Source organism: Trichechus manatus, unplaced genomic scaffold (assembly GCF_000243295.1).
Source record: "Trichechus manatus latirostris isolate Lorelei unplaced genomic scaffold, TriManLat1.0 scaffold00002, whole genome shotgun sequence".
Taxonomy (NCBI): domain Eukaryota; kingdom Metazoa; phylum Chordata; class Mammalia; order Sirenia; family Trichechidae; genus Trichechus; species Trichechus manatus.
Window position 1 is genome coordinate 16082966 of NW_004443938.1, and position 25918 is coordinate 16108883.

The window sequence follows — 25918 nt, forward strand, 5'->3', positions numbered from 1 at the left end:
GTGGGCAAGAAGCGGAAGGAGAGAAAGAAGGGGCTGGAGACTAGACGTGGTAACAAAAAAAGCCCAGATTATCTGAGGATAAAAAAGGAAGGGGTCATTGTCACTGACCTGTACGTGTGAACAGTGTTGAAATATCAAATGTTTTGATACATATATATTTACCACAGTAAAAAATAAAGAGAAGAGAAAGAAAGAAAAGAAAACAGAGGACCTCCCTTGACCCTTCCAATAAGAGCCTGGGTAGAACAAGTGGTTTGCTATTGACTGCTAACGTAAAGGTTGGCAGTTCAAACCCACCCACTGGCTCTGTAGAAGAAAGGCCTGGCGATCTGCTTCCATAAAGATTACAGCCAAGAAAACCCTATGGAGCAGTTCTACTCTGGAACACATGGGTCACCACAAGTCGGGGTCCAATTTGACAGCAGCCAGCAACAACAACGAATCCTTCCAGTGACACTGTGAGTCAAGTAATGTCATCTCCACAGATCAGGAGACAGAAGAGCCAAGAGGGACGTGACTGGTCCCTGTGCACCCAAGGCTAATATTGGTGCAGCCCAGCTTCTAGTCAGGCCCTAGAGTCTCCTCTGTTTTCTCAATACTCTGTTGCCTAAACCTGCATATATCCTGTGTTTCATACAGAAAGCCCAAGCCTATCCCACTGCGCAGCAGGCTCACAGCCCCGCGGTGGTAGCCCCTACCCTTGTCTGGCTAAGGTCCTGCTTATCAAGCAATCGCAGTGTGTGACAGTGAAAGCCTGCCTGGCAAAGGCTGCCAACCAAGTGCTATCAGGCAGTATCCTGCTGTTAGCAATCTCTGCTCCTGGGGCCCCAGGTAGTCAGCAATGGCAACAGCCCCCTCCTGGGACATAAACCTCACTAGGACCCTGCCTCACAGCCAGAAGGGATCAGCCCTCAGTTAGGGTACAGCTGACTATGAGAGGAAGCGGAGGGAGAGGTCACTATGAGCCAAGATCTCAGCCCCTTGTCTTCCTGTCAGAGCCCTGGTGGCGCGGTGGTTAAGAGCTCGGCTGCTAACCAAAAGGTCAGCAGTTCGAATCCACCAGGTGCTCTTTGGAAACCCTATGGGGCAGTTTTACTCTGTCCTACAGGGTTGCTATGAGTCAGAATGGACTTGACGGCAAAGGGTTTGGTTTAGTTTGTCCTCCCGTCAAACTCCACTCGGCCTCCTCCCACAGAACAAGTTCTCTGTTCCCAAACTGCTTTCCACACACTTACTGCCTCAGTGTATTCACTTACTAGTTCTGTCAATGCCACCCCACAGTTCAAGCTCATTGTTTCCACACCCCCTCCAAATATCTTCCCTCCCTTCCTTCCCATTATTCTTTTTTCTTCTTTTTTTTTCAGTTTTGGCACATTGGGTGATATCTCTAAACCTGCTGAATCCAGTTTCCAGTTGCCATTAAATCAATTCTGACCCATGGTGACCCTATGTGTGTCAGAGTAGAACTGTGCTCCTATGGTTTTTAATGGCTGATTTTTTGGAAGTAGATCACCAGGACTTTCTTCCAAGGAGCCTCTGTGTGGACTCAGACCTCCAACCTTTTGGTGAGCAGCCGACCACATTAACTATTTGCATTACCCAGGGCCTCCAACCCTGCTGAACAGTGTGAATAAATCCAGCCTTGGCAACAAAGAGGTCAGGACTACTATGTTCTTCATGCTGTGGCGAGGTCCTCTAGGAGCCGCTTCCCTTCCTACAGACCCAGCCAAAGGGTTGGCATCTGCCAACGAAAACTAAGTAGTCATTACAAAGTATGTCCACAAACTTGCCACCAAGTCCCTGCCACAAGGAAGGACAAAGTTACAAAGGCAGAACATCACATCTGCATGCGGGGTACGAAAACTCGGCCCAACTCCCTTCTTCTGTGCCCTCAAGTGATGCCTCTCTGTCCAAAGGGGACAAGCCTACAAGACCATCATCGGACAAGTCCCTCAGGCTTTGCCCAGCATCTCAATATCCACAGCTGACTCCTGCTAAGGAGAAAGGCTGATCTCACCTATACTATTTTTATTTTCAACAACCGTTGGCAAAGCTCTTCAATTCACAGCAGTATACAGAAGAAAATAGGGTGGGCATGCCTTGTCTTCATGCAGACGGCAAAGGTCCACGAGGACCAATTCCTGAGGCCCTGGGTTTCTGGCACTTTTCCATGTCATGGGACAGTTCAGTAGGATTTGACCACTGACACCAACTTCAAGATGCCTGAGAACGCAGCTAAACTGTTTTAAGTCACGCATCCATCTTAATACTTCAATAAAATTGTATTAACGTCTTTATATACTTACACGATTTCCTATCTCGCACATCGACTCCCATAGTTCAAGAGGCCACTGGGTGAGAAGAGGGGGAAAGCAGGTATATATATAAGACATGTCAGGAAGGGATACTTTTATCCTAATAATCTCTCCCATGTGTGCTTCTACTCGCACATAAACCCATGTGGTTTGGTCCTTACAACAATCCAGGGTGGGTGTTGTTATTTTAATTTACAGATGAAGACACCCAGGCTTACAAAGGTTGAGCGACCTGCCCCAGGTGACGCAGTAGTAAAGTTTGGTGGGGCCAGGACACAAATTTCCCACCCCCGGGTCTAAAGTTCTTTCCATTACGCCGATACCTGCAAGAAAAGGCTACCTGGAATTAAATCCCCGTGTCCCACTAATGGAGAAAGTCCGAACCCAAATCATTCCTCGGGGACCAAAACGTTTGCTTTAAGGAGGCTATCTCCTCACTCAAAGAGGAATTATGTCAGATAACCTGCATTTAGAAATAGTTATATTTAAAAAAAAAAAAAAAGAGCATAATCACATTAATCTATTGAATACCAGCCATGTACTATTGATAAATAAATTATATTTTAGTTTGACTTTATAACAAAAATACCTTACAACCCCAAAGATCTTGAAATAATGCAGGAAATTCAAAGAAAGGTAAGTCAGATGTATAATTTGAGAGTGGTGGTGAACAAATCATGTAGTCCGATAATCTTGTTTCTTTTCTTTTAGCTTCTGAGATAAACAAGCTCTTAAAAGCAATTCATGTGAACAATTTAAAGGTTAAGCTAAGTGGGTGAGCCGGAATTAAATATTAAATGCAAGTTATGATCATGCTGTGTACTCAAAACCCAACCGTTAGGGCACGTCCCTTTTTCTACCTTGAACAAATAAGCAGACCAAACAGAGCTGAAGCATGACGAGATTGCAAAGAGCTCAACACACGGTTGTCAGGCAGTGTATCTCCAGATTCCCAACGCGCTCTGTTCTAGCAACGTGCCGCCTACAGACGGCAAAAATAATCACTGCCAAATCTACATTAGATGATTACATAAAATGCTTCTCAAAAGCTGAAAGATTATTTAATCAGAAATTAACTAATGTAAAAACTCGGCTACCTTGCAGAAACCGGGTTTTACTTTCGTGGGTTTTGCTTTTACAGCCTGAAGTCCAGTACAAGATCTGTGCTACGCCCCAAAGAAATTTTGTAAAGCATGAAATGATTTCTCTCTCCTTTCCAACGTATTTTACAGGTTAAATATCTGAAATGTCTCTAGACCTTTCTGAGACCTTTCTATTTCAGATGAACAAAACCGTTCTAGAGATCAGTTTAAAAACCCAGACATCCACGGAATGAGAAAGGAAAAGTTGACAATACCGCATTACCACTGGTATCCCAAAGAAGTTTTCTTCTTCTTCTTAGCTGGAAAGAGTATTTAAAGATTACCGTTAGAATTCCTTCTGGAAAGAAAGGCATATCTTTTCATCAGCGTAAGTCTTTACACATTTTTTAGAGTAAGAGCCATTTGCAATAAAGAGAAAATAAGACCATGCAAACATTTGGCATTCAGCATGGAGAGCCATGAGAATCAAAGCCCGTGTCACTTACATGCTGCACATACAAAGGAAAAGTTCAAAGACACCTGCTCCCTCGGGGGAAAATGATCACATCTACAGTCGTCTGCTGCGAAATGAGTAAAACACATGTTCTCTCTCGCTCTCATCCCCACGCAGTGAAATAATCCCAAACTGTTCTTCCAAGTTGCATTCACAAGGACATCCTAGCGCCACCAATCTCTTTCTCCACAGCAGCACCGGTGACCCGGGAGGGCCCCCCCTTCCTCTGTGTCACTACCCCATGCTGTGAGCCTTCTCTGGAAAGGCACCAGGTGATGGCATACACCACGGAGACGAGACGACAGAACCACAGACTGCCACCTCTTCAGAGCTAGCTCCAAGAGCAGGAGCCGCACGCAAGCAGCCCTCTGTGGTGACTGCTTAACACACCTCAAGTTCCCAGAACAAACCCAAAGCTGCTCAACCCCCTCACCCACAGAGAAACTGTTTATTCCTTTCAACTCCCAACTATTACAATAGTACACAGTAGTTGCCAACAATACTGGCGGGGGGAGAAGTCCCCCACACAGGAGAGGCTGACAAGGTCACACAAAGAGCTGTGACAGTAATAGGCACCTTTGAAGAGAAAGAAGGCGATCAATTATGAACCATTTGCAGAAATTGCGGGGCTGTCAGAAGCCCTGGTTACAGCTGTGCTTCATCAAGCCAGGCTGCATTTGATTTTCAAGGGAAATTATTCCTCATTCTAAAGTCTAGAATACTGGTTAGTAAAACATCCCAAACAGCCCAGGTTCAACCAGGGTCTAACCTGAAGAGAAGTTACTGATGCCGGAGAGAGCACTTGGGCCAGAGGGGGAAGCCTGGGACAAGGGCGGCTCTTCTGGAGAGTGTCACCTTCAGGGGCATCACTGGGATCGCTCATTAAGGCGATCGGAAAGATCTACCCCAGCACACACTTGGGCATGCACGCATCACAAAACTCCCAAATCTGTATTTTAAAAACAGAAACGTATGAAGTAAAGCACATAGTTTATATTAAGGTTCACTCTATGTTGTACCGTTCCACGGGTTTTGACAGATGCATTAATACCGTGTATCACCATTACAGCGTCACATAAAATTGGTTCATCAGTTGTAACAGATATACTGCACAAATGCAAGATGTTAGTAGAGGGGAAACTGTGCAGTGGGAGGGGGGCCTACGGAAACTTCCTACACGATGTTTTTTATAAACCTACAACTATTCTAGAAAATAGCGTATTAAAGAAAAACATACTGCTTTTAGGCATAATCTAATGCTTCTGGGGGAACCCTGGTGTCGCAGTGGTTAAGTGTTCAGCTGCTAACTGAAAAGTCGGTGGTTCACACACAACAGCCGCTCTGTGGGAGAAAGATGTGCAGTTCGACTCTGTCCTTAGGGTCGTTATGAGCCAGAACAGACTCAATGGAAATTTTTTTTTTTTTAATGCTTTTGGGAGTTAAAAATAAGAAAAAAATGATAACATAAAGGAAAAATACAAAAGAATTCCTTAAATTCTAAACTTTTCTTTTCTTTTCACTACTATCCATCACAGTTATTACTTACATTGTCACTACTTCTTCTCTAAGGAACATGTGAACTGAGTGAGCGCTAGGCATTCCCTAGGATTTCTGAAAATTGACTGAAATCAATTATATGTAGCTAGGTATCTTCGTATCTGAAAAGGTGAGGTGACAATCCCTTTAGACTACAGAGGAACTTGCCAGCAAATGCTTAAAAAAAAACCACTAGCTGTCATCGAGTTGATTCGGACCGATGGTGGCACCACGTGCTGCAGAGCAGGACTGTGTTCCACAGGGTTTCCAGGGGCTGAGTTTTCAGAAGTAGATCACCAGGACTTTCTTCCGAGAGCCTCTGGGTGGACTCATACTTCCAACCTTTCAGTTAGCAGTTAAGCATGTCGATCATTTGCACCACCCAGGGACTCCAGCAAATGTTGTGGTTGTTGTGTGCCTTTGAGTCCGTTCGGACTCATCGCAACTCTATAGGACAGAGCAGAACTGCCCCATGGGGTTTTCTAGGCTGTAATCTTTACAGGAGCAGAGTGCCAGGTCCCTCCCATGAGGAGCAGGTGGTGGGTTCAAACTGCCAACATTTTGATTAGCAGCCAAGTGCTTACCCATGTGCCAAAAGGGCACCTTAACACGCTAATATTCTCTTTCAATTCTTTTTCCTTCTGTGTCTTTTTTTTCTTTCTTTCTCCTTTAACCATTTTAGCAATGAAAATTAAAGCTCAACAGCCCCAATTTCCAGCTGAATTGCAACGTTCACCCCCCTTCCAGGTTTCTAACTGTTTAATGCCCCAGTGTCCATTTTATCAGTGCTCCACACTTAGCTGTAAAGGCATTATTAAATAGTAGAGTTGGAAATGGCCTTAACACTGTGACTTTTTGCACAGTCATTTTATTGAATCTTAAACTAAAATAAAATTTGGAAAAAAATTACATTTCCTTCTTAAGAACTTTAATGTGCAACTCAAGCAGACTCTAACAGAGAGGATGTCATTCCCATAAATGGCGTTAAGTGGTTTCCCACCAGCTGCCACACTGTGCCACTGGCCCACAGGCACACTTACCTTAAAGAGAGGGCCCAGTGTCACCAGTGTTTCAGAAGTACTTGCCTTTTTAAAAAATTTAAGACAAAGCAATCACAACATATCTATCTGATGCTCTAGGATCCACTGCTTCAAAAGGAAATTGATGACTAAATCCATTGACCTATTGCCGTTGAGTCGATTCCGACTCATAGCAACCCTACAGGACAGAGGAGAACTGCCCCCTAGGGTTTCCAAGGAGCGGCTGGTGGATTCGAACTGCCGACCTCTTGGTTAGCAGCCGAACTTTTAAGCCACTGTGCTACCGATACAACTACTGGTCTCTACTCATTCGGAACAAAAGTGATAGATGGACATCAATGACTCAAAGAAGAAACTAGTCTACAAGACTGTCTACACAAACCACAGCCTCATCTACCCTGAGACGAGAAGAACTAGATGGTGCCCGGCTACCACTAGCGAGTATTCTATTTTCACCTTTAACAAAATAACAGATTGGCTCACAAAATAAAGAATATCACCTGTGAGTACTGTGCGCCTTTAAAGAAAATCATCTATATCAGACCAAAGGGTCAACAATTACTTTAAAGACAAAGAAAAAAAGAGAGAGAGATGAGAAAGTAAGAGGGCAAGGAAACTAGGTAACTAGAAACAGAACATCCAGAACAGAAATAATGAGAATGTTCACACACTATGAAGAATGTAACTAATGTCACTGAACAATTTATGCAGAAATTGTTGAATGGGAACCTAATCTGCTGTGTAAACTTTCACAGAAAACACAATAAAATATTATTTAAAAAGAAAAGAAAATTGATGAATATTATAATATTGGGTTCCCTAAAGTAAATTACCTACCAGAAATGAAACAGAATAGTAAGACTAAGAATGCTGAAGGATTTCAGTTTACTAAAAGCAACTGCATCCTGGGGGCATTCCCAGACCAGTGGAAGCAGCTGAGCATTGATTTTGTATGAGCAATTGGACAAGGGAGGGGAGAGGATTTGGGAGGAGGTAGGTCTCCATGAATCAGAATCAACTTGATGGCAACTTTTTTAGGAGTCCCTTGGTAGTGCAAATGGTTAACATGCTTGGCTGCTAACCAGAGGCACCTCGGAAGAAAGCCCTGGTGATCTACTTCTGAAAAATTGGCCATTGAAAACTCTATGGAGTACAGTTCTACTCTGACACACATGGGGTTGCCACGAGTTGGAATTGACTCAAGGGCAACTGGTTTTTGGTTTTAGATAGGGAAAAATCAAGGCATCAAGGGAGAGAGAAAGGGAAAGCGAGAGGAGTGGAGGAGCAGGTGCCAGCAGCCTCCTGCATCCACTCTGAATCTGGCAGATTCTAACCTGAACCACCATGTCAGAGGGGGTGTCATTGTCATCAAAGGTGCACCACTTGGCCAGTCACCAAGGGATTGGCCCGTGGTGGTATTCGTCCAAACCCAAGTGGTCCTGCTATAAGTTTTATATAAATACCTGTTACAGCTTATATTTTCTCAATTCTTATTTTGTATTCAAGACCAGAGCAAGAAATAGAAGACAGTGATCATTTCAAAATCAGTTCACACTAGGGTGTGCATGAAAACAGATCGTGTCCATCAGACCATTTCTGAAAGGAGGGTCGACCCTGAGCAGTTAGCAATGTAGCAAAGGAAGAGAACAGTAATTGCACGTGGCTTTCAGAACACTTGAACTTAACGTTTCTCGGTCCAAGTAGCCAGAGCAAAGCCACCTGGTGTAGGAATGGCAGTGTTTGCATCTCTCTTTCGTGGCATGAAGATATCACGAAGGGGGTCTGCAGTGTGGCTCCTGTTAGGACTTCACTTTAAAAATACAAATGAAAGAGGAAACTATTTCATTTAACAAAAAGAATGCTTGTATTGACTGCCGGACACAGGGATAGAATAACTTCCTCTTCTTTTCCCCACCTCAGGGGCAGGTGGGGATGCACACCTGCCTGCTGGCCCTTGGCGTGAGATCTGGGATGGCATCTTACCCTGAAGGTCTGCTCCATTTTCTCCCTGTGGGGAGCCTGGTCCAGGGTGCCATCGGTCTGACTCCTTTTCAGGCCAGTCGTGACGTCAGGGACATTGCTGAAATCTGCATAAGAAATGACAAAAACAGACTAAACGAGTTTGGTCATTTGCAGATAATAGTAGTGACAGGATTAAAGGTTCACACAAAGAAAAGGCAAGGGGACAGGTGACTAACAACCTTAAAATCTGTGGCCGTCAAGTCGATTCCAACTCATGGCGACTCCATTTGTTACACAGTAGAACTGCTCCATAGGGTTGTCTTAGCTGTAATTTTTATGGAGACAGATCACCAGGCCTCTGTTCCATAGTGTTGCTCGGTGGATTCAAACCGTCAACCTTTAGGTTAGTAGTGAAGCGCGGTTTGCGCCACTCAGGGACCTTCAACTAACATCCTAGAAGGTGGTATAGAGCAGTCTTTGGTGACACTGACCATCACCCATCTGTCAGTTTGTCATATGTACTGTAGTGGCTTGCATGTTGCTATGATGCTGGAGGAGTCCTGGGTGCCGTGAATGGTTAAGTGCTCGACTACTAGCTGATACTATCAGTTTGAGCCCACCCACAGGTGCCTTGGAAGACAGTCCTGGCGATCTGCTTCTGAAAGGTCACAGCCTTGAAAACCCTATAGAGTGCAGTTCTACTCTGCACACATGGGGTCGCCATGAGTTGGAATTTGACTCGACAGCAACTAATAATAATACAACATGGTGCTGGAAGCTATGGCACCACTATTTCAAATACTAGCAGGTTAATCCATGGTAGACAGCTTTCAGTGGAGCTTACCAACTGAGACAGACTAGGACGAAAGGCCTGGTGATCTACTTCCAAAAATTAGCCAACGAAAACTCTATGGATTGCCATAGAACACTGTCCAATATAGTGCTGGAAGATATGCCTCCCAGGTTGGAAGACACTCAAAACACACAGTGACTGCAACAGTGGACTCGAGTGTACCAACAGTTGTGAAGATGGTGCAGGACGGGGGCACATTTTGTTCTGTTGTACCTGGGGTCCCCATGAGTCGTAGCCGACTCAACAATAGCTAACAACAACAACAGTGACACCGAAGTTACAATATGCATATATTTGGTCTGAAAGAGAACTGGGCTCTTGCCAATTAAAGAAGCAACGTCTTCTACCTGTTTTGGTCAAAGTAGAGCAATCAAAACAATGACTTAAATCTCTTCACTTTCCCATTGATGTGTAAACTATATTTCACTAAGCTCTGATATTAAATAATTTATTTGGATCAAGAATCAAACAGCAGTGAACACTGTTGGTACTTTCTTGTTTTTGGCTAAGTGAGGGCAAAACTGCCAAGGACATCTTAGAAAACCAATGATGTAGTATCATAGATTCTTATTACAATCCATAGCTTGCTCATTTACAAGCATAATTTTCTGGCATCAACCACAATTTCATCCTAAATTTAAAGTTCCAAATGAAACGGCACACCCTTTCTAACTTCCAGAGTAAAGGTTAAGAAATAACGTTAAAGGTAATTAGAGCATATGGTTTTCCAGCCTACAACTATACCCACATCCCACCCTCAACAATACTCTCTATCCGTTCTCAAATTAACAAATTCAAGAGAGCCGGAAACACCAGCCTCTATCAAACTACAGAAGAGCTTTTTATCCTTAGTAGAACCGTCTCCTCAACGAAGGTGACACCAAATGGTTTCTGATCCCAGTTAGCAAAACGAGACATCATTGATCTTGTACTTTTCTGAGTGACTTAGGCCGAAAAGGCATGGATGGAATTGCTGATGACGAAACTGTCCAGCATGAGGGAAGAAGAAAGGACCATGATCTCTAGGAGACTTCTAGAAGCTATGTGAGTCCTAGGAAGCTGACGGAACTCATGGATAGGGATGCTGTCACCTGACCGTGCTCGTATCACTGATCACTACATAGGCTATGAGTCAGAATCAACTCAACTGCACCAAACAACAACAACACATAGACACCTGTTTCCAAGACGGGGGAGACCTAAAGGAAACTCCTCGTGGTCTACAGCATTCTACAGCTCCAATTTCTTCTTCCTCTTGTCTCTTCCAACACCCTAATCCCTTCCAGAAAAGGGCCAGGGATCCAAATCACACCGCGATGTTGTTGGCTGTCGAAAGTGTCAGCCTGGCTAAGGCAGTGCTGACAGCAAACGCATGAGCCGCTGCTGGGCCACCTGCAGGTAGCAAAGACAGGTGAGCAAATTTGGGCTGGTCTTTTCCCAGGCTGCACCAAGAGGGAGTCCACTCACCAGCAGGCTGACTGCATGGGAAATAAGATCAGACCCAAAGCCAGAAAAGTGATCTGCTCTCATCACCCCATTCCAGGCCCTCTAGTCTGATGTGTGCACCATGGTTTAAGAGAGACCAGCCTAAATGATTCCTGAAGGAAAAACAGCCCTGATTCCCAATGTATTTGGCATACATACATCTGGCTATCCATCTGTCCAACACAGTTTTTACACGCTGGCTATTTCCCAGGCACCACCCTAGATCTGGGGATATGAAGATGAGTAAGATAACAGTCATTGCTCTCAAGATGAGCTTATCATCTGGGGGGAGGCGATGGGTGGGTGGGAGGCAAGCAGATGCGTATAACAAAATGTAACAGATGACATGATAAAAGTCCATGCAGGGCTGAGTGGGGACAGAAGGAAGTAGTGAATTCTCCCTGGGGCCGTAAAAGACTCCACAGAAAAGGAGACACTTGAGCTAAGTCTTTTGATCTAAGGGCTCTTTACTTGTCTTTGAAGCTGAAGGTGACAAGGCAGAGCGGGTGTGGGGGGTGGGGGGAGCGGGGAGGCCAAGAACAGGAAGCAGCCTGAGGAGAGGCAGGTCGGTATGAAAGAGGCCAGCAGTTCGGGGGACCCTGTTTAGTGGGGCAGCAGCAGAGAGAGCAGGGCAGGGAGGAAAGGGTACTCTGTGAGGGATGCACTGTAGGAGGGCAAGACCTTGGCAGAAAAACAGGCCCAAAAGTTACAGCAATTCTGCAGGTATGAAGTACAAAGAGCCAAACTAAACATAGGATTTAATTCCGACTCACAGTGACCCTATACGACAGAGTAGAACTGCCCCATAGGGTTTATAAGGAGCAGCTGGTGGATTCGAACTGCTGACCTTTTGGTTAGCAGCCAAATGCTTAATCACTGCACCACCAGGGCTCCTACCAAAGAGGTGAGTGATAGCAATCCCTGGGTGATAAAAACGGTTCATGTGTTTGGCCACTAACCAAAAGGCTGGAGGTTCAAGTCCACTCAGAGGCACCTCGGAAGAAAGGCCTGGTGACCTACTTCCAAAAAAACCAGCCATCAAAAACCTCATGGAGCACAGCCCCACTCTGACGCACACGTGGTTGCCATGAGTCCAAATCAACTCAATAGCAACTGGGAAAAAAAAAAAAAAGTGATTGCAGAGAGAGAGGTTGAAGAGGTGGACTCCATGGAGCTCTTCTTTGTCACCTATTAAATATGAGGAGATACAGTAAAGAGAGGCATCAGGGAGAAGCCTGTTTTTTTATGTCCTAGGTGACCAGGTAGATGGGGAATTCAGAGAACGTGGAAGTGGGAATAATAAGCTTCGCTTTGCCAATACCAACTTTGAGATACATGTGGGCCACCATGTGGGAGATGTTCAGTGGGCAGGTAGGTTGGTCTAAAGCCCAGGGAAAGTCTTCATAAAGTGGATTGGAAGGCGTCAGGATATACCTGGCAGGGAAGCCCCGGGGAGGGACTGCACCACCAGGGAGCATGCGCAAAGCGCAGCATGAAGAGGAACAAGGGAGAGCCCTGGAGAAGCCAACACGGAAGAGATGCAGGGGAAGATGGGCTCTCAGAGGCAACGTCATCATTGTTGTTAGTTGTCATCAGGTTAGCCCAACTCAGGTAGACACCATTCACAACAGAACGAAATGCTGCCTGGTCCTGTGCCATCCTCATGGTTGGCTGCAGATCAGGCCATTGTGACCCATAGGGTTTTCACTGGCTGATTTTTGGAGGCAGATCACCAGGCCTTTCTTCCTAGTCCATCTTAGGCAGAAGCATCACTGAAACCCGTTCAGCATCACAGCAACATGCACGCCTCCACTGACGGGTGGTGTCTGTGCATGAGGTGCATTGGCTGGGAATTGAACCTGGGTCTCCCACATGGAAGGCAAGAGTTCTACCACTGAACCACCACTGCCCCCTCAAAGGAGAAACCTTCCTCTTCATAGAGAAGTAGCAGTCAGAGAAGACTAAGAAAATCAGGAAAGAGTAATACCCCAGAAGCCAAACAATGTGAAACTATATTACCTAGGTAACAGAATCAAATTTGTAATACTGCTGCCTTCACTTTGTAAATAAAGAGCCTTGGTATTTTCAAAGAGCTATGCCAAGTACAGGAAACGTGACACATACACATTCATTTATGATGAGGACGTTGACAGCACCTGCTGGACTTCAGGTATGTACTAACGCCAGGGACACAAAGATGAATAAGCCCTGGAGCCCAGTGAAGAACCTGGGATGGTGAGGGCATAGGGAGCCTGGCCCCTGGAGGTGCCACATGAATGCTGGGAAAAAGATGGTGATGGCAAAGAGGTGCTCAGTGAATCCTGAGTCTTCTGCTCCATATATTCACAAAGTTTTGGAGCTTAGATAAATCCCCAAACCATGTTTTGCCTCTCTCAAAAGGGGCCCTCATTCACCTACTGAGAAAGCCAGGGAAAAGGTGTGATGTTTGCCTGGTAACAGAACATTCGATACCTTCCTGTCAAACCCAAGTCAATTTGAACTGATGTGAACAGTTAACAAGCTCGGCTGCTAACCCAACAGCTGGAGGTCCAATTCCACCCAGAGGTGCCTCAGAAGAAAAAGCTGGTAATGAACTTTCGAAAAATCAAGCCACTGAAAACCCTGTGGAGCACAGTTCTACTGACACACATGGGGTCACCAGGAGTTAAAGTGGAAACGTGGGCAACTGGTGACTGGTTGTCAAACTCCGCCCTGCCCAGAGTACAAGCACCATCCATGGTACAAGCCCTGCCCAGGGTACATGTCCTGCCCAGAATAAAGCCCCATCCAGTGTACAAGCCCCACCCAGGGCACAAGCCCGCCCAGGGTACACACCAGACCCAAAGTACAAGTCCCACACAGAGTACAAAGCCCGCCCAGGGTACAAGCCCCGCCCAGGGTACATACCCCCCAGGGTACAAGGCTCAGCTCAGAATCGCTGAGGCTCCCACATCACCCCCAGCACCCCTTAATGTCAGGGAGCCTTTGGGTGCGGCTTGGATCCTCTGCGACATACAAGCTTGGACAGGATGGACCACAGAACCACCTCCCAGTGAGCCTGGCCCAGGACATGGAGACAAAGCAGCTCTGGACAGTCTCTGGGGATCTTAGAGCTGCCCCACCCCCCAGGCTCACACAGGCAGCATGGTGGCTGGACACAGAGCCCCTCTGCCAACTGCCTCCGTTTCCAATCCCACTGGCAACGCTGAGGTCCCCCAGCACCAACACTGTCTTGAGGACGGACACAGCACAGAGACAGCCGAGCTCACAGTGCCCACAGCTGCCAGCCCAGCTCCGCCACTCTCAACTTCCACCAGGACCTGTATCCCAAGAAAACGTCATGTGCCCTTAGTGTTCCTTCTAGGGGAGAAATGAGAACGCATGCGTTCTGGAAGGATAGCAGACTGGGTAAAAAAAAAAAAAAAAAAGAAAAAAGAGTAGGCCAGTAAAATGCTAATGCGTGTTTACAAAGCTGTTTTAAACAGACAGGCGCTGACATCCTGTTCCGGGTGCGAAGGCCTAAGTATAGACCCCTCACACTCAGCCCACGTCCTGAGCGCCAGCTGCTGACGGGACTAAGTTACACTTTCCCCTCCCTCCCAGAAAGCCGCTTCCACCTAACCGCACATCCTCATCTGGAAGTACACACAGTGGAGGTTCTCGGGGCGCTGGGTCCCCACCACACGACAACAAGCACGTGCTCCCCACCCACCAGGTGCCCCTACCCTGCAGTCCAGATGTTCAGACATGCTCCAGAAGTCTTCGGCCAACAAGACTGTGAATAACGAGAAATAACAAAACTATGACTTCAAGTCGGGGAGATAGTTATTATCTGGTTAATGTGCCCTTTTGCCGTTTTCCTCTTACTCCTTGGGGAAATTAACAAGGTGGGGTGAGGGCTAGCGATTTGAAAAATCTCTCATTCATTGTGGCCAACAAGAGCTTCTCCATAGCAGATTGAGTGAGCGGGGCTACAGAGTCCCAAGTCATGGCCTCAGTCCCCCATCGGCACCTGTCCGTTCAGTTTAGGTATCCCCCCATTCAGAGGGTGCAGAGCCCTGGGAACCCACTGGCACCAGGTAGTACATAAGGTGCCTTGGCTGAGACCAGGCTCGGCTCTCTTTCTCCTTTGATTACCAAATATACTTTGGAGAAAGAGGATACCAGGCAGGCTACCATGAAGATGGCTACGTCCTGACTCCCCTGCAGACTCTGGAGCTCCTTACAGACAACTGGGAAAACATGAGGCTTTATGTATAAGACACCCAGCAATTCAGTTTCTTCCTGAACTGCGCGCCAGTATGTGGCCCATTAATGCCAATGTCAGCCAAGGAGCTGGCAACCCCAAATCCTTGACAATTAAAGGGCAAAACCTGTGTGGAAGTAACATCCTGGGTACAAACGTAAAAATAGAAACGTAAGGAAATGCACAAGTCAAGGATGCCTCACCCACACAGCGCGTAATCTGAATTCAAAGTTTACATTTGCATCACTTCCAAATCTAATCCAGCACAGTTAACATGCAGGAGTGAGGGGTTATGCCGCTTATTTCCCCCGAAGCATACGAAGCACCAGTATTTCCAGGTGCTGACTCTGATATGCACGGGGCGGGGGGTGGATTCTCTGGAAGTGGTGGCACTGGGAAGCCAGGGAGAGGGTGTGGCAGATGTGGTAGTGTCCCTGTAGGCATCGCGCCTGCTACTTAAACCAGCTGCCATCGGGTCAATTCTGACTCATGGCGACTCCACGTGTGTAAAAGTAGAACTGTGCTCCGTGGGGTTTTCAATGGCTGATTTTTTTGGAAGTAGATCACCAGGTCTTTCTTCCAAGGCACCTCTGAGTGGACTCGAATCTCCAGCCTTTCAGTTAACAGCCGAGCACATTGCCAGGGACCCCTCAGTAAGTCTGACTCTCCTCGGCAGGCAGCAGGTATGTGTGGCTGATCTAGTGGATGCCATCCATAATCCCAGTCTTAACAGCTGCCTACTTCTTACTCCAGCAGGTAGCAAAAGAATAGCTAACAATGTTCATCCAGTCTCCAGGCACCCACCCAGGTGGCTGCTGGAAGACCTTAGAGATACCAGATACTTTTGGTTACAAGTATGTGGGGCAGTGGGAGCAGGGGAGGTGCCAGCACTGAGCTCCAGAGGACAAGCAACCGGTTTTTAGAAAAAAAGTGATTTAAGATCCATGTTCCTAAAATGTCCGAGGTCTCAGAAACAGCAACTACAAGAGAAATTTAATTAAAATCTTAAAATGATATTAACCCCTGTGGCCCAAAACAAGAAATGCAAGATGACAGGAGAACATTTGTTTTCCCCTATTAGGTATAAAAAGAGAATTTTTTTTTTTTTAGAAATTAGTGATGGTATTCATAGCACCAGAAAAATCTCTGCTGCATCCTACAGGCTGAGGATCCATTTGAAGGAGCCTGGAAGGAGGGGCGATGAGAATGAAAATTATTGCTCATCTTTGCTTTTCATGCTTCCAAGCATACACTGTAGTGTATTGATTCCTAACACTATCAGATGTAATGGCCCCCCCTTTTAAATAATATATAGTTTTATTATCCTGAGATAAATTCATATTTCATATAATCTACCTCCACACGTAATTTCATAAAAAGTAATACAATGCCCTAACAATAATATAAGGAAAAAAATAAACGTAAAGTAATGTGTAATAAGCAGTGGCTCAGTTGGTTAAGCATTCTGTTACTAACTGAAAGGTTGGTGGTTCAAACCCACCCAGAGGTGCCTCAGAAGACAGGCCTGGCGATATGCTTCTGAAAGGTCACAGCCATTGAAAACCCTACGATGCAGTTTTACTCTGCACACAGGGAGTTGCCATGAGTGGGAACTGACTTGACCATAACTCATTTGGACTGGTTTAATAATGTGTAATAAAACAATATGCATTTCAGTACGTAAATGCTTGGGAACAACGCCTCCAGGAGCCAGGGTGAAGCTGTCCGACGCTGGCAGTACTCAGAGTGACTATGAATGTGTCGGCTTCATCACAGATGGAGCGAATGTATCTGGCTGGAGATCCAAATGCCACACAGGATGTTGCCATCAGTGACATGGTTTTCCAAAGAGGCAAAAACACTTGCAAAGTTCTGAACAAAACAAAGCCCAAATTTCCCTTGATTTATCTGGTTGTTGCACCTCTAGAAAATTCAAAGTACCTTAAAACTGTGAAGAAAAAAATAATTTGTTTATTTGTAAAGTGGAGCTAGGTCCTGAGTCCAATAATTATAAACATGTTTTTCACCTACGTGAATGTCCAGTACAGCAATTCTGCAACATGTGGGACTGACTTGAGCAACCATGTCCCCAGTCACTAAATGCCACTGATCCCAAATTATTGTGGCGACGAAAAACAGACCAGTAAACTTCCACAATGTCACCAGGTGGGCAGGACCACCTGCACTGAGATGGGTCTCTGCCTCTGCCTCTGGCCAGGCCCCCAGGCTCTACCTCGATGAGGGTCAGTGGCATCAGAGGATGCAAAATGCTCCAAAAAGCACCAGCCCAAAGCCTGTGTGCAGTGAATATCAGCTCCCTTACTTCTCAAATGGAGCCCCTGGGTGGTTGTTATGGATTGAATTGTTCCTCCAAAAATATGTGTTGTAAATCCTAACCCCTATACCTATGGTTGAAGCTCTGGTGGTGCAGTGGTTAAGAACTCAGCTGTTAACCAAAAGGTCAGCAGTTCAAATCCACCAGCTGCTCCTTGGAAAACCTATGGGGCAGTTCTCCTCTGTCCTGTAGGGTCGCTATGAGTCAGAATCGACTCAATGGCAGTGGGTTTGGTATACCTGTGGTTATAATCCCATTTGGGAATGGTTTCTCTTTGTTATGTTAATGAGTCAGGATTAGTGTAGGGTGTTGTCTTAAATCAATCTCTTTTGAGATAGAAAAAAGATTAAACAAGCAAGTGAACGGCAGAGATGGGGAAAGAGAGAGGCCAAGCCACAGGAAGATCTCCCAGGAGAAGAAGCTCAAAAGAGACAAGGACCTTCCTCCAGAGCTGACAGAAAGCGTAAGTCTTCCCCTAGAGCCAGCACCCTGAATTAGCCTCCTGAACTGTGAGAAAATAAATTTGTTTGTTAAAGCCATCCACTTGTGGTATTTCTGTTATAGCAGCACTAGATAACTAAGACAGCAGTATAAATGGTTAAGCGCTTGACTACTAATTCAAAGGTTGGTGGTTCAAACCCACTTAGAGGCACCTCAGAAGAAAGGCCTGGTGATCTGCTTTGGAAGTTATCAAAACCTCATGGAGCAGAGTTCTACTCTGTATACATGGGATCGCCATGAGTCAGAATCAACTCAGTGGCAACAGATTTGGTTTTTTTGGTTTCACTTTCTTAATAAAGACAAAATGTGCTCACTAGAGCAATTAATACCACCACATGTAGATAAACAATATAGTATATTAATTGGGATTCTAATCTCAAAAATATTTTATTTGATTAAATCATTAATCCTTAGGAACCCACTCTGAGATGAAAACTACAAAAAGAAAATCTTCTAAGAAGAAGACTCTGAAAAAAAATCTAAAAAATAATTTATCAAAGAAGTTACAAGTGAATTATAAATGGTTCAATAAAGTTTTCAACAACAGAATGAAATACTGCCCAGTCCTGTGCCATCCCCGTGATCAGCTGTGGATTAGATCGTATGATCCATAGAGTTTTCATTGACTGATTCTTAGAAGCAGCATTAGAGTTGTACATCTTTGACATTTAATAGTTTTATATCTACTTACATTCAGATAAAATGGTTTGTGTGAATTATGTTCTTAATCTATTTGATTTATTCAACTTCTCTACTCAATTTCTCAGAAGTTCCACTATATACTTCCATAAACGAACATCTTATAAAGAGCAAAGAATTTGAGATCTGAAAAGAAACTTAGGAAGTACTCAATTCAATTCCTGTATTAGATGTATCTTTTGTTTAAAGAAAAGTATGAAGGTAATTTAATGGAAAGGTAAAGATTTTGGTAATTCAAAGCTGCCAGTTGAAGCATACAGCATTTTGTAAATAGAGAATTGAGATTTTTTTTTCAGTTCTCCAAGCTATTTTAAAATTCTACATTAATGCTCACAAGGTGCAGTTTATCAGTGCACAGAGCACCTTGAACACTGAGTTCTCTCTATAGGAGAGCTTATAATCTCTCAATCTCTAAATTTAAATTTGCAAACCTCGCATAGCAATGTGTGTTTTAATTAACTCATATTGCCCCGAGTTTTGTTCACGCTTTTATTTAAAAATGCAGTCGTTTGCAGCACCTTACAATAACATTTTCTGTGCTTTGTCATCCAGGCAAACGCTACTCATCATCCGTCTATGAAACAGAATGAAAATAAAACCATTTGAATTCCTGGGAAAATAATTCCCCTATAACGGATCAGATAAAACTTACATTATGGTGGGTAAAAATATTAGATTCATTATTCACAGTGATAGAAGAAAAAACTTTGGTTTGACCACATTCAACGGCTGGGCAAGTTCTAAGCTGTGCCATTAACAGAGATATCACTTATATTAAGTACTTCTAATATAGATAATTAATCTACTTTTCTAAAGATATCTGAGACTCTACTTTTTCATTGTTATTATTTTCATGTTAAGGAAAATCAAGACAACAGTTTGAATATCACTGTTAAGCTTACAGAGAAGTAAATTCTATCACAGCATAAATAAAGGGCCAGAAAAATGTAAATATCGTAAACATTGCAAATCTACTTAACCTGAGGTCACATTCTAATAGGTGATATTCTTGACAATGAAACCCTCCCTGGTGATAAACAGAGAAGCAAGCATTGCTAGTAAATGTTTCTTAAGAACAGGCTGCCATGATTTGATCCACTTTTCTTGGGATAAATATCTTCAGAATTTCAAAGCCCACTTAAGAGGAATACGAATGTGGCAGGTGTTGTCGGCGCAGCAGTGTGCTTTGGTCATCTCTATGCTGACTTCGGGCGCAGTGGTGGTTCAGTGGTAGAATTCTCACCTTCCACGTGGGAGACCTGGGTTCGATTCCTGGCCACCTCATGCACAGCCAACACCTGTCTGTCAGTGGAGGCTGGCGTGTTGCTATGATGCTGAACAGGTTTCAGTAGCATTTCCACCCTAAGAAATGCCTGGTGATCTACTCCCAAAAATCAGTCAATGAAAACCCTATGGGTCACATGATCCAATCCATACCCAATCATGCGGATAGTCTATGACCGGGCAATATTTCATCCTGTTGTGCATGGGTCCCCATGAATGGGGGGCCACCTTGATGGCAGCTAACAACAACAGGAGCAACATGCTGACTGCAACTGAGTGGAGGAAAAGGCCTTCTCAGAACGAGGGAAGAAAGAGAACTCAGATATGTGCACATTCTCGTTCTCTAGATAGGCTACGGCTGGGACAGAGGTGGTGGGCTTAGCCCCAAAGAAGGAAGACCAAAGGCCTCCACTGCCCCTTACCAGGGTCCCTGATGAAAACTACCAAGTCAATTTACCCATCAGATCCTCAGCTAAGGTTTGGGCACCACCAGAAACCAGTGCCCACCAGAGCTGGGAGGGCCGCCCAATGCCACCTTATTATATTTAGGGGTACATGACACACAGGGCATTTCAGACACTTGAAGAATTTTCATAAAGTAGAATTTAAGCTCAAAACCCTTAAGAGCGACTTAGCTGGCGTTCTATTTAAAGACTCCCCGAGAAGAAACCTAGAGACCGTATGCACAAGAGCCTATCAGGGCTGGTATCTGGGGGAGAAAGAAAACCCAAGTAAAGCCTCTTTGGAGAAAGTGCTATTGTTCTGTTGGATTTAAAGAAGGTCAAATAGAATATTATTTGGCCACAAAAATAAATAAAGTATCAATTCATTCTACAACATGAATAAGCCTTGGAAACATTAGGGCTGAGTGAAAGGAGCCAATCACAAAGGACCACATACTGTATCGTTCCATTTATGTGAAATGGCAAATCCCTAGAGGCAGAAAGTAGATTCGTAGGTGCCAGGGGCTGGGGGAGGGGATATGGGGAGAGGCTCCTGATGGGCACAGGGTTTCCTTCTGGGGTGATGAAAACATCCTAAAATTAGACAGTGATGATGGTTGCACAACTTTGTGAACATACCAAGAACCAGCGAATTGTACATGTTAAAAGGATAAATTTTTATGGTATATAAAGAATATTCAGTTACAAAAAAAAAAAAAGAAGGTAAGAGTGTCAGTGTAGGCTTGACAGGCAAGAAATCAGAGCTATCATAAGCGGGTTCCAAAGAACCAAATCCCAGGACATGCATGGTCACATTACTGCAAGATGAATGAAAATCAGTCTGAGCCATCCAAAAAACAGGCAAGAAGAAAGATAATGAAACAATTACTGTAAACAGCTGTCCTTTCCCTGAACTAAGAAAGTCCCCAGTGATCACAAGGCAGTCAGTCCCTAATCGCCACCCCCAGCCCCCAGATAAGAACCCACATAAAAAGACAAAAGTGGTCATCAATGCTGTTACATCTAAATTTGCTTTCTTCATTGCAAGGCACACTTTCGCCGGGTTTTACTCTATGTATATTAACATGGAAATCTTTAAAAGGAAAAGAAGTGGTTAAAATCTAGACATTCTCCCCTATGTGGAGGGAAAAATGGAAAGACACAGTTCTATCCCTATCTGCCACTGACTATGACCTTGTCCAAGTGACTGATGACTCAGTGTGCCTCTGTGCCTTGATTTACCCAGCTGTGAAAGTAGAATGGTAATAACACATCTCTGCTCCATCGGGTGACATAAGGGGTAATTAATGCTTTTAAGGTTCTTCATGATCTTTATATTTGAGACAGCCTGCTATTATTACGAAGCCTTTACAAACACCTTCTCTATGGCAGTCAAGACTGATTCTATTTAAAGAGGTAATGGCATTTGTTGCAAACCCAGAATGGAATGCTTGATCCGGTACTTGGCTTCTTTTTTTTTCCCCCACTTTTTAACTTCTGTAAGAAATGCATATTCCTATAGTCACTTAATTTGTTCCTTTAATAATATTAAACAACTGATTTTAGAGAAATAGAAAAATTTAAATTGTTTTGTCTAATCACTCATTTTAAGAGTTGAGGAGTAAACTTATCTACTACTAGAGTAATCTGCTCATGGTCACACGCACAGTTAATGAGGTCAGGAACCAGAATGAAGTCCGGCCCCCTTACTCCTGATCCGAAGTCTCTTAAAAAGATGGTTGTTGTCCTTGTGAGCTGCCATTGAGTCAGCCCCCAATTCATGGCAACCCCGTACACCCTGGTTTTGATTTATCTGGCAAAATAGCTCTATGTCATGGGGACAAAGCGGCCCATTTCAGCTGCAGGGCAGCACACAGGTGGGCCTTGAGCAGGGCTTTGTGGCCACCCAGCACACCCAGTGAGGCTGCCTCAGAACTAGAACTGCCAAGCACACCCACAGGCAACATCCCAAAGCCCCTACGCACGTGTGCAGGCAAGCGCAGACCTCAGTTCTGAAGAAGTCTGAGCGCAAGTCTCTTGCAATCAGATTTATAATGAAGAAACCAGGGAGACTTCAAAGTGTGCTGCAAGGATTCTCTCATCCCCTGTAACTCCCTCTCAGGAACACTTCCTTAACTTCAGATTAAGAGGCTCCTAATAGCCTTCCTTTCACTCCATAGATTTACTCAATGCCTGTTATTTACCAAAAACTGTGCAAGCCTTCCCAAGTGAACACACACTGACCAGCTGAAGATCAAAGAGCATCTACTCGGGGCTGAAGGCTTGCTGGCCCGGGCACATCTGAGCCTGTCACCTTTGGGTCATTAGGTATTAAGCTTATTAATTTAAGTATCTTATCAACATGTCATACCGTGGGGGCTTGCGTGTTGCTGTGATGCTGGAAGCTATGCCACCGGTATTCAGATACCAGCAGGATCACTCATGGCGGACAGGTTTCAGCTAAGCTTTCAGACTAAGATGGACTAGGAAGAAGGACCCCAGCAGTCAACTTCTGAAAAGAATTAGCCAGTGGAAACCTTATGAATAGCAGCAGAACACTGTCTGATATAGTGCCAGAAGACGAGCACTCCAGGTTGGAAGGCACTCAAAAGACGACTGGGGAAGAGCTGCCTCCTCAAAGTAGTTGACCTTAATCACATGGATAGAGTCAAGCTTTCAGGACCTTCATTTGCTGATGTGACATGACTTAAATTGAGAAGAAACAGCTGCAAACATCCATTACTAATTGGAACGTGGAATGTATGAATTAGGAATCAAGGAAAATCGGAAATTGTCAAAAATGAAATGGAACGCATAAAGATCAATATCCTAGGCATTAGTGAGCTGTAATGGACTGGTATTGGCCATTTTGAACCGGACAATCATATGGTCTACAATACTGGGAATGACAACTTGAAGACGAGTGGCATTGCACTCATTGTCAAAAAGAACATTTCATGATCTATCCTGAAGTACAACACTGTCAGGGATAATATCCACACACCTACATGGAAGACCAGTTAATACGACTATCATTCAAATTTATGCACCAACTACTACGGCCACAGATGAAGAAACTGAAGATTTTTAGCAGCTTCTGCAGTCTGAAATTGATCGAACATGCAATCAGGATGCATTGATAATTACTGGCGATTGGAATGAGAAAGTTGGAAACAAAGAAGAAGGATCGGTAACTGGAAAACATGGCCTTGGTGATAGAAATGATGCCAGAGATCGCATGATAGAATTTTGCAACACCAACGACTTCTTCCTTGCAAATGCCTTTTTTCACCAACATAAATGGTGACTATACACATGGATCTCGCCAGATGGAATACACAGGAATGAAATCGACTACATGTGTGGGAAGAGACGATGGAAAAGCTCAATATCATCAGTCAGAACAAGGCCAGGGGCCAACTGCGAAACAGACCATCAATTGCTCTTATGCAGGTTCAAGTTGAAACTGAAGAATATTAGAACAAGTCCACGAGAGCCAAAGTATGACTTTGAATATACCCCACCTGAATTTAGAGACCATCTCAAGAATAGATTTGATACGTTGAACACTAATGACTAAAGATCAGACGAGTTACGGAATGACATCAAGGACAACATACATGAAGAAAGTAAGAGTTCTTTAAAAAGACAGGAAAGAAAGAAAGACCAAAATGGATGTCAGAAGAAACTCTGAAACTTGCTCTTGAATGTCGAGTAGCCAAAGCAAACGGAAGAAATGATGACGTGAAAGAACTGAACAGAAGACTTCAAAGGGCAGCTCGAGAAGACAAAATAAAGTATTATAATGACATGTGCAAAGAGCTGGAGATGGAAAACCAAAAGGGAAGAACATGCTTGGCATTTCTCCAGCTGAAAGAACTGAAGAAAAAATTCAAGCCTCGAGTTGCAATAGTGAAGGACTCTATGGGGAAAATATTAAACAACACAGGAAGCAACAAAAGAAGATGGAAGGAATACACAGAGTCATTATACCAAAAAGAACTGGTCGATGTTCAGCCTTTTCAAGAGGTAGCAAACGATCAGGAACCAATGGTACTGAAGAAAGAAGTCCAAGCTGCACGAAGGCAGTGGTGAAAAACAAGGCTGCAGGAACTGACGGAATATCAACTGAGATGTTTCAACAAAGGGATGCAGCACTGGAAGTGCTTACTAGTCTATGCCAAAAAATTTGGATGACAGCTACCTGGCCAACCCACTGGAAGAGATCCATATTTATGCCTATTCCCAAGAAAGGTGATCCAACTGAATGCGGAAATTATCAAATAATATCATTAATATCACACACAAGTAATATTTTGCTGAAGATCATTCAAAAGTGGCTACAGCAGTATGTCAACAGGTTACTGCCAGAAATTCGGGCCGTTTTCAGAAGAGGATGTGGAACCAGGTATATCATTGCTGATGTCAGATGGATCCTGGCTGAAAGCAGAGAATACCAGAAAGATGTTTACCTGTGTTTTATTGACTATGCAAAGGCATTCGACTGTGTGGATCATAACAAATTATGGATAACATGGAGAAGAGTGGGAATTCCAGAACACTTAATTGTGCTCATGAGGAAACTGTACATAGGTCAAGAGGCCGTTGTTCAGACAGAACAAGGGGATACCGCGTGGTTTAAAGTCAGGAAAGGTGTGCATCAGGATTGTATCCTTTTACCATACCTATTCAATCTGTATGCTGAACAAATAATCTGAGAAACTAGACTATATGAAGAATAACGGCATCAATATTGGCAGAAGACTCATTAACAACCTGCAATATGCAAACGACAAAACCTTGCTTGCTGAAAGTGAAGAGGATTGAAGCACTTACTGATGAAGATCAAAGACCACAACTTTCAGTATGGATTACACCTCAACATAAAGAAAACAAGAATCCTCATATCTGGACCAGTAAGTAACATCATGATAAATGGAGAAAAGATTAAAGTTGTCAAGGATTTCATTTTAATTGGATCCACTATCAACACCCATGGAATCAGCAGTCAAGAAATCAAAAGACGCATTGCATCGGGCAAATCTGCTGCAAAAGACCTCTTTAAAGTGCTGAAAAGCAAAGATGTCACCTTGAAGACTAGGGTGCGCCTGGTCCGTGCCGTGGTATTTTCAATCGCATTATATGCACGCAAAAGCTGGACAATGAGTAAGGAAGACCGAAGAAGAATTAACGCCTTTGAATGGTGGTGTTGGCGAAGAGTATTGAATATACCATGGACTGCCAAGAGAACAGAGAGATCTGTCTTGGAAGAAGTACAACCAGGATGCTCCTTGAAAGCAAGGATGGCAAGACTATGTCTTACATACTTTGGACATGTTGTCAGGAGGGAATCAGTCCCTGGAGAAGGACATCATGCTTGGTAAAGTACAAGGTCAGCAAGGAAGAGGAAGACCCTCAGAGATGGATTGACACAGTGGCTGCAACAATGGGCTCAAGCATAGCGATGATTGTGAGCATGGCGCAGGACCGGGCAGTGTTTCCTTCTGTAGCACATAGGGTCACTATGAGTAGGACCGGGCAGTGTTTCCCTGTAGCACATATGGTCACTATGAGTAGGACCGGGCAGTGTTTCCTTCTGTAGCACAGAGGGTCACTATGAGTA

The 25918-nt window shown here is 44.3% G+C and overlaps 1 protein-coding gene across 1 annotated transcript in view; it reads right to left on the reverse strand.

Moving 5' to 3' along the window:
* TIAM2 (TIAM Rac1 associated GEF 2) overlaps positions 1-25918 on the reverse strand; it is a 136192-nt gene that overhangs the window by 39563 nt on the left and 70711 nt on the right. The window contains exon 13 of the mRNA XM_023728900.1: positions 8471-8574. Within this exon, the coding sequence (XP_023584668.1) occupies positions 8471-8574 (104 nt within the window). The remainder of the gene's footprint in view (positions 1-8470; positions 8575-25918) is intronic.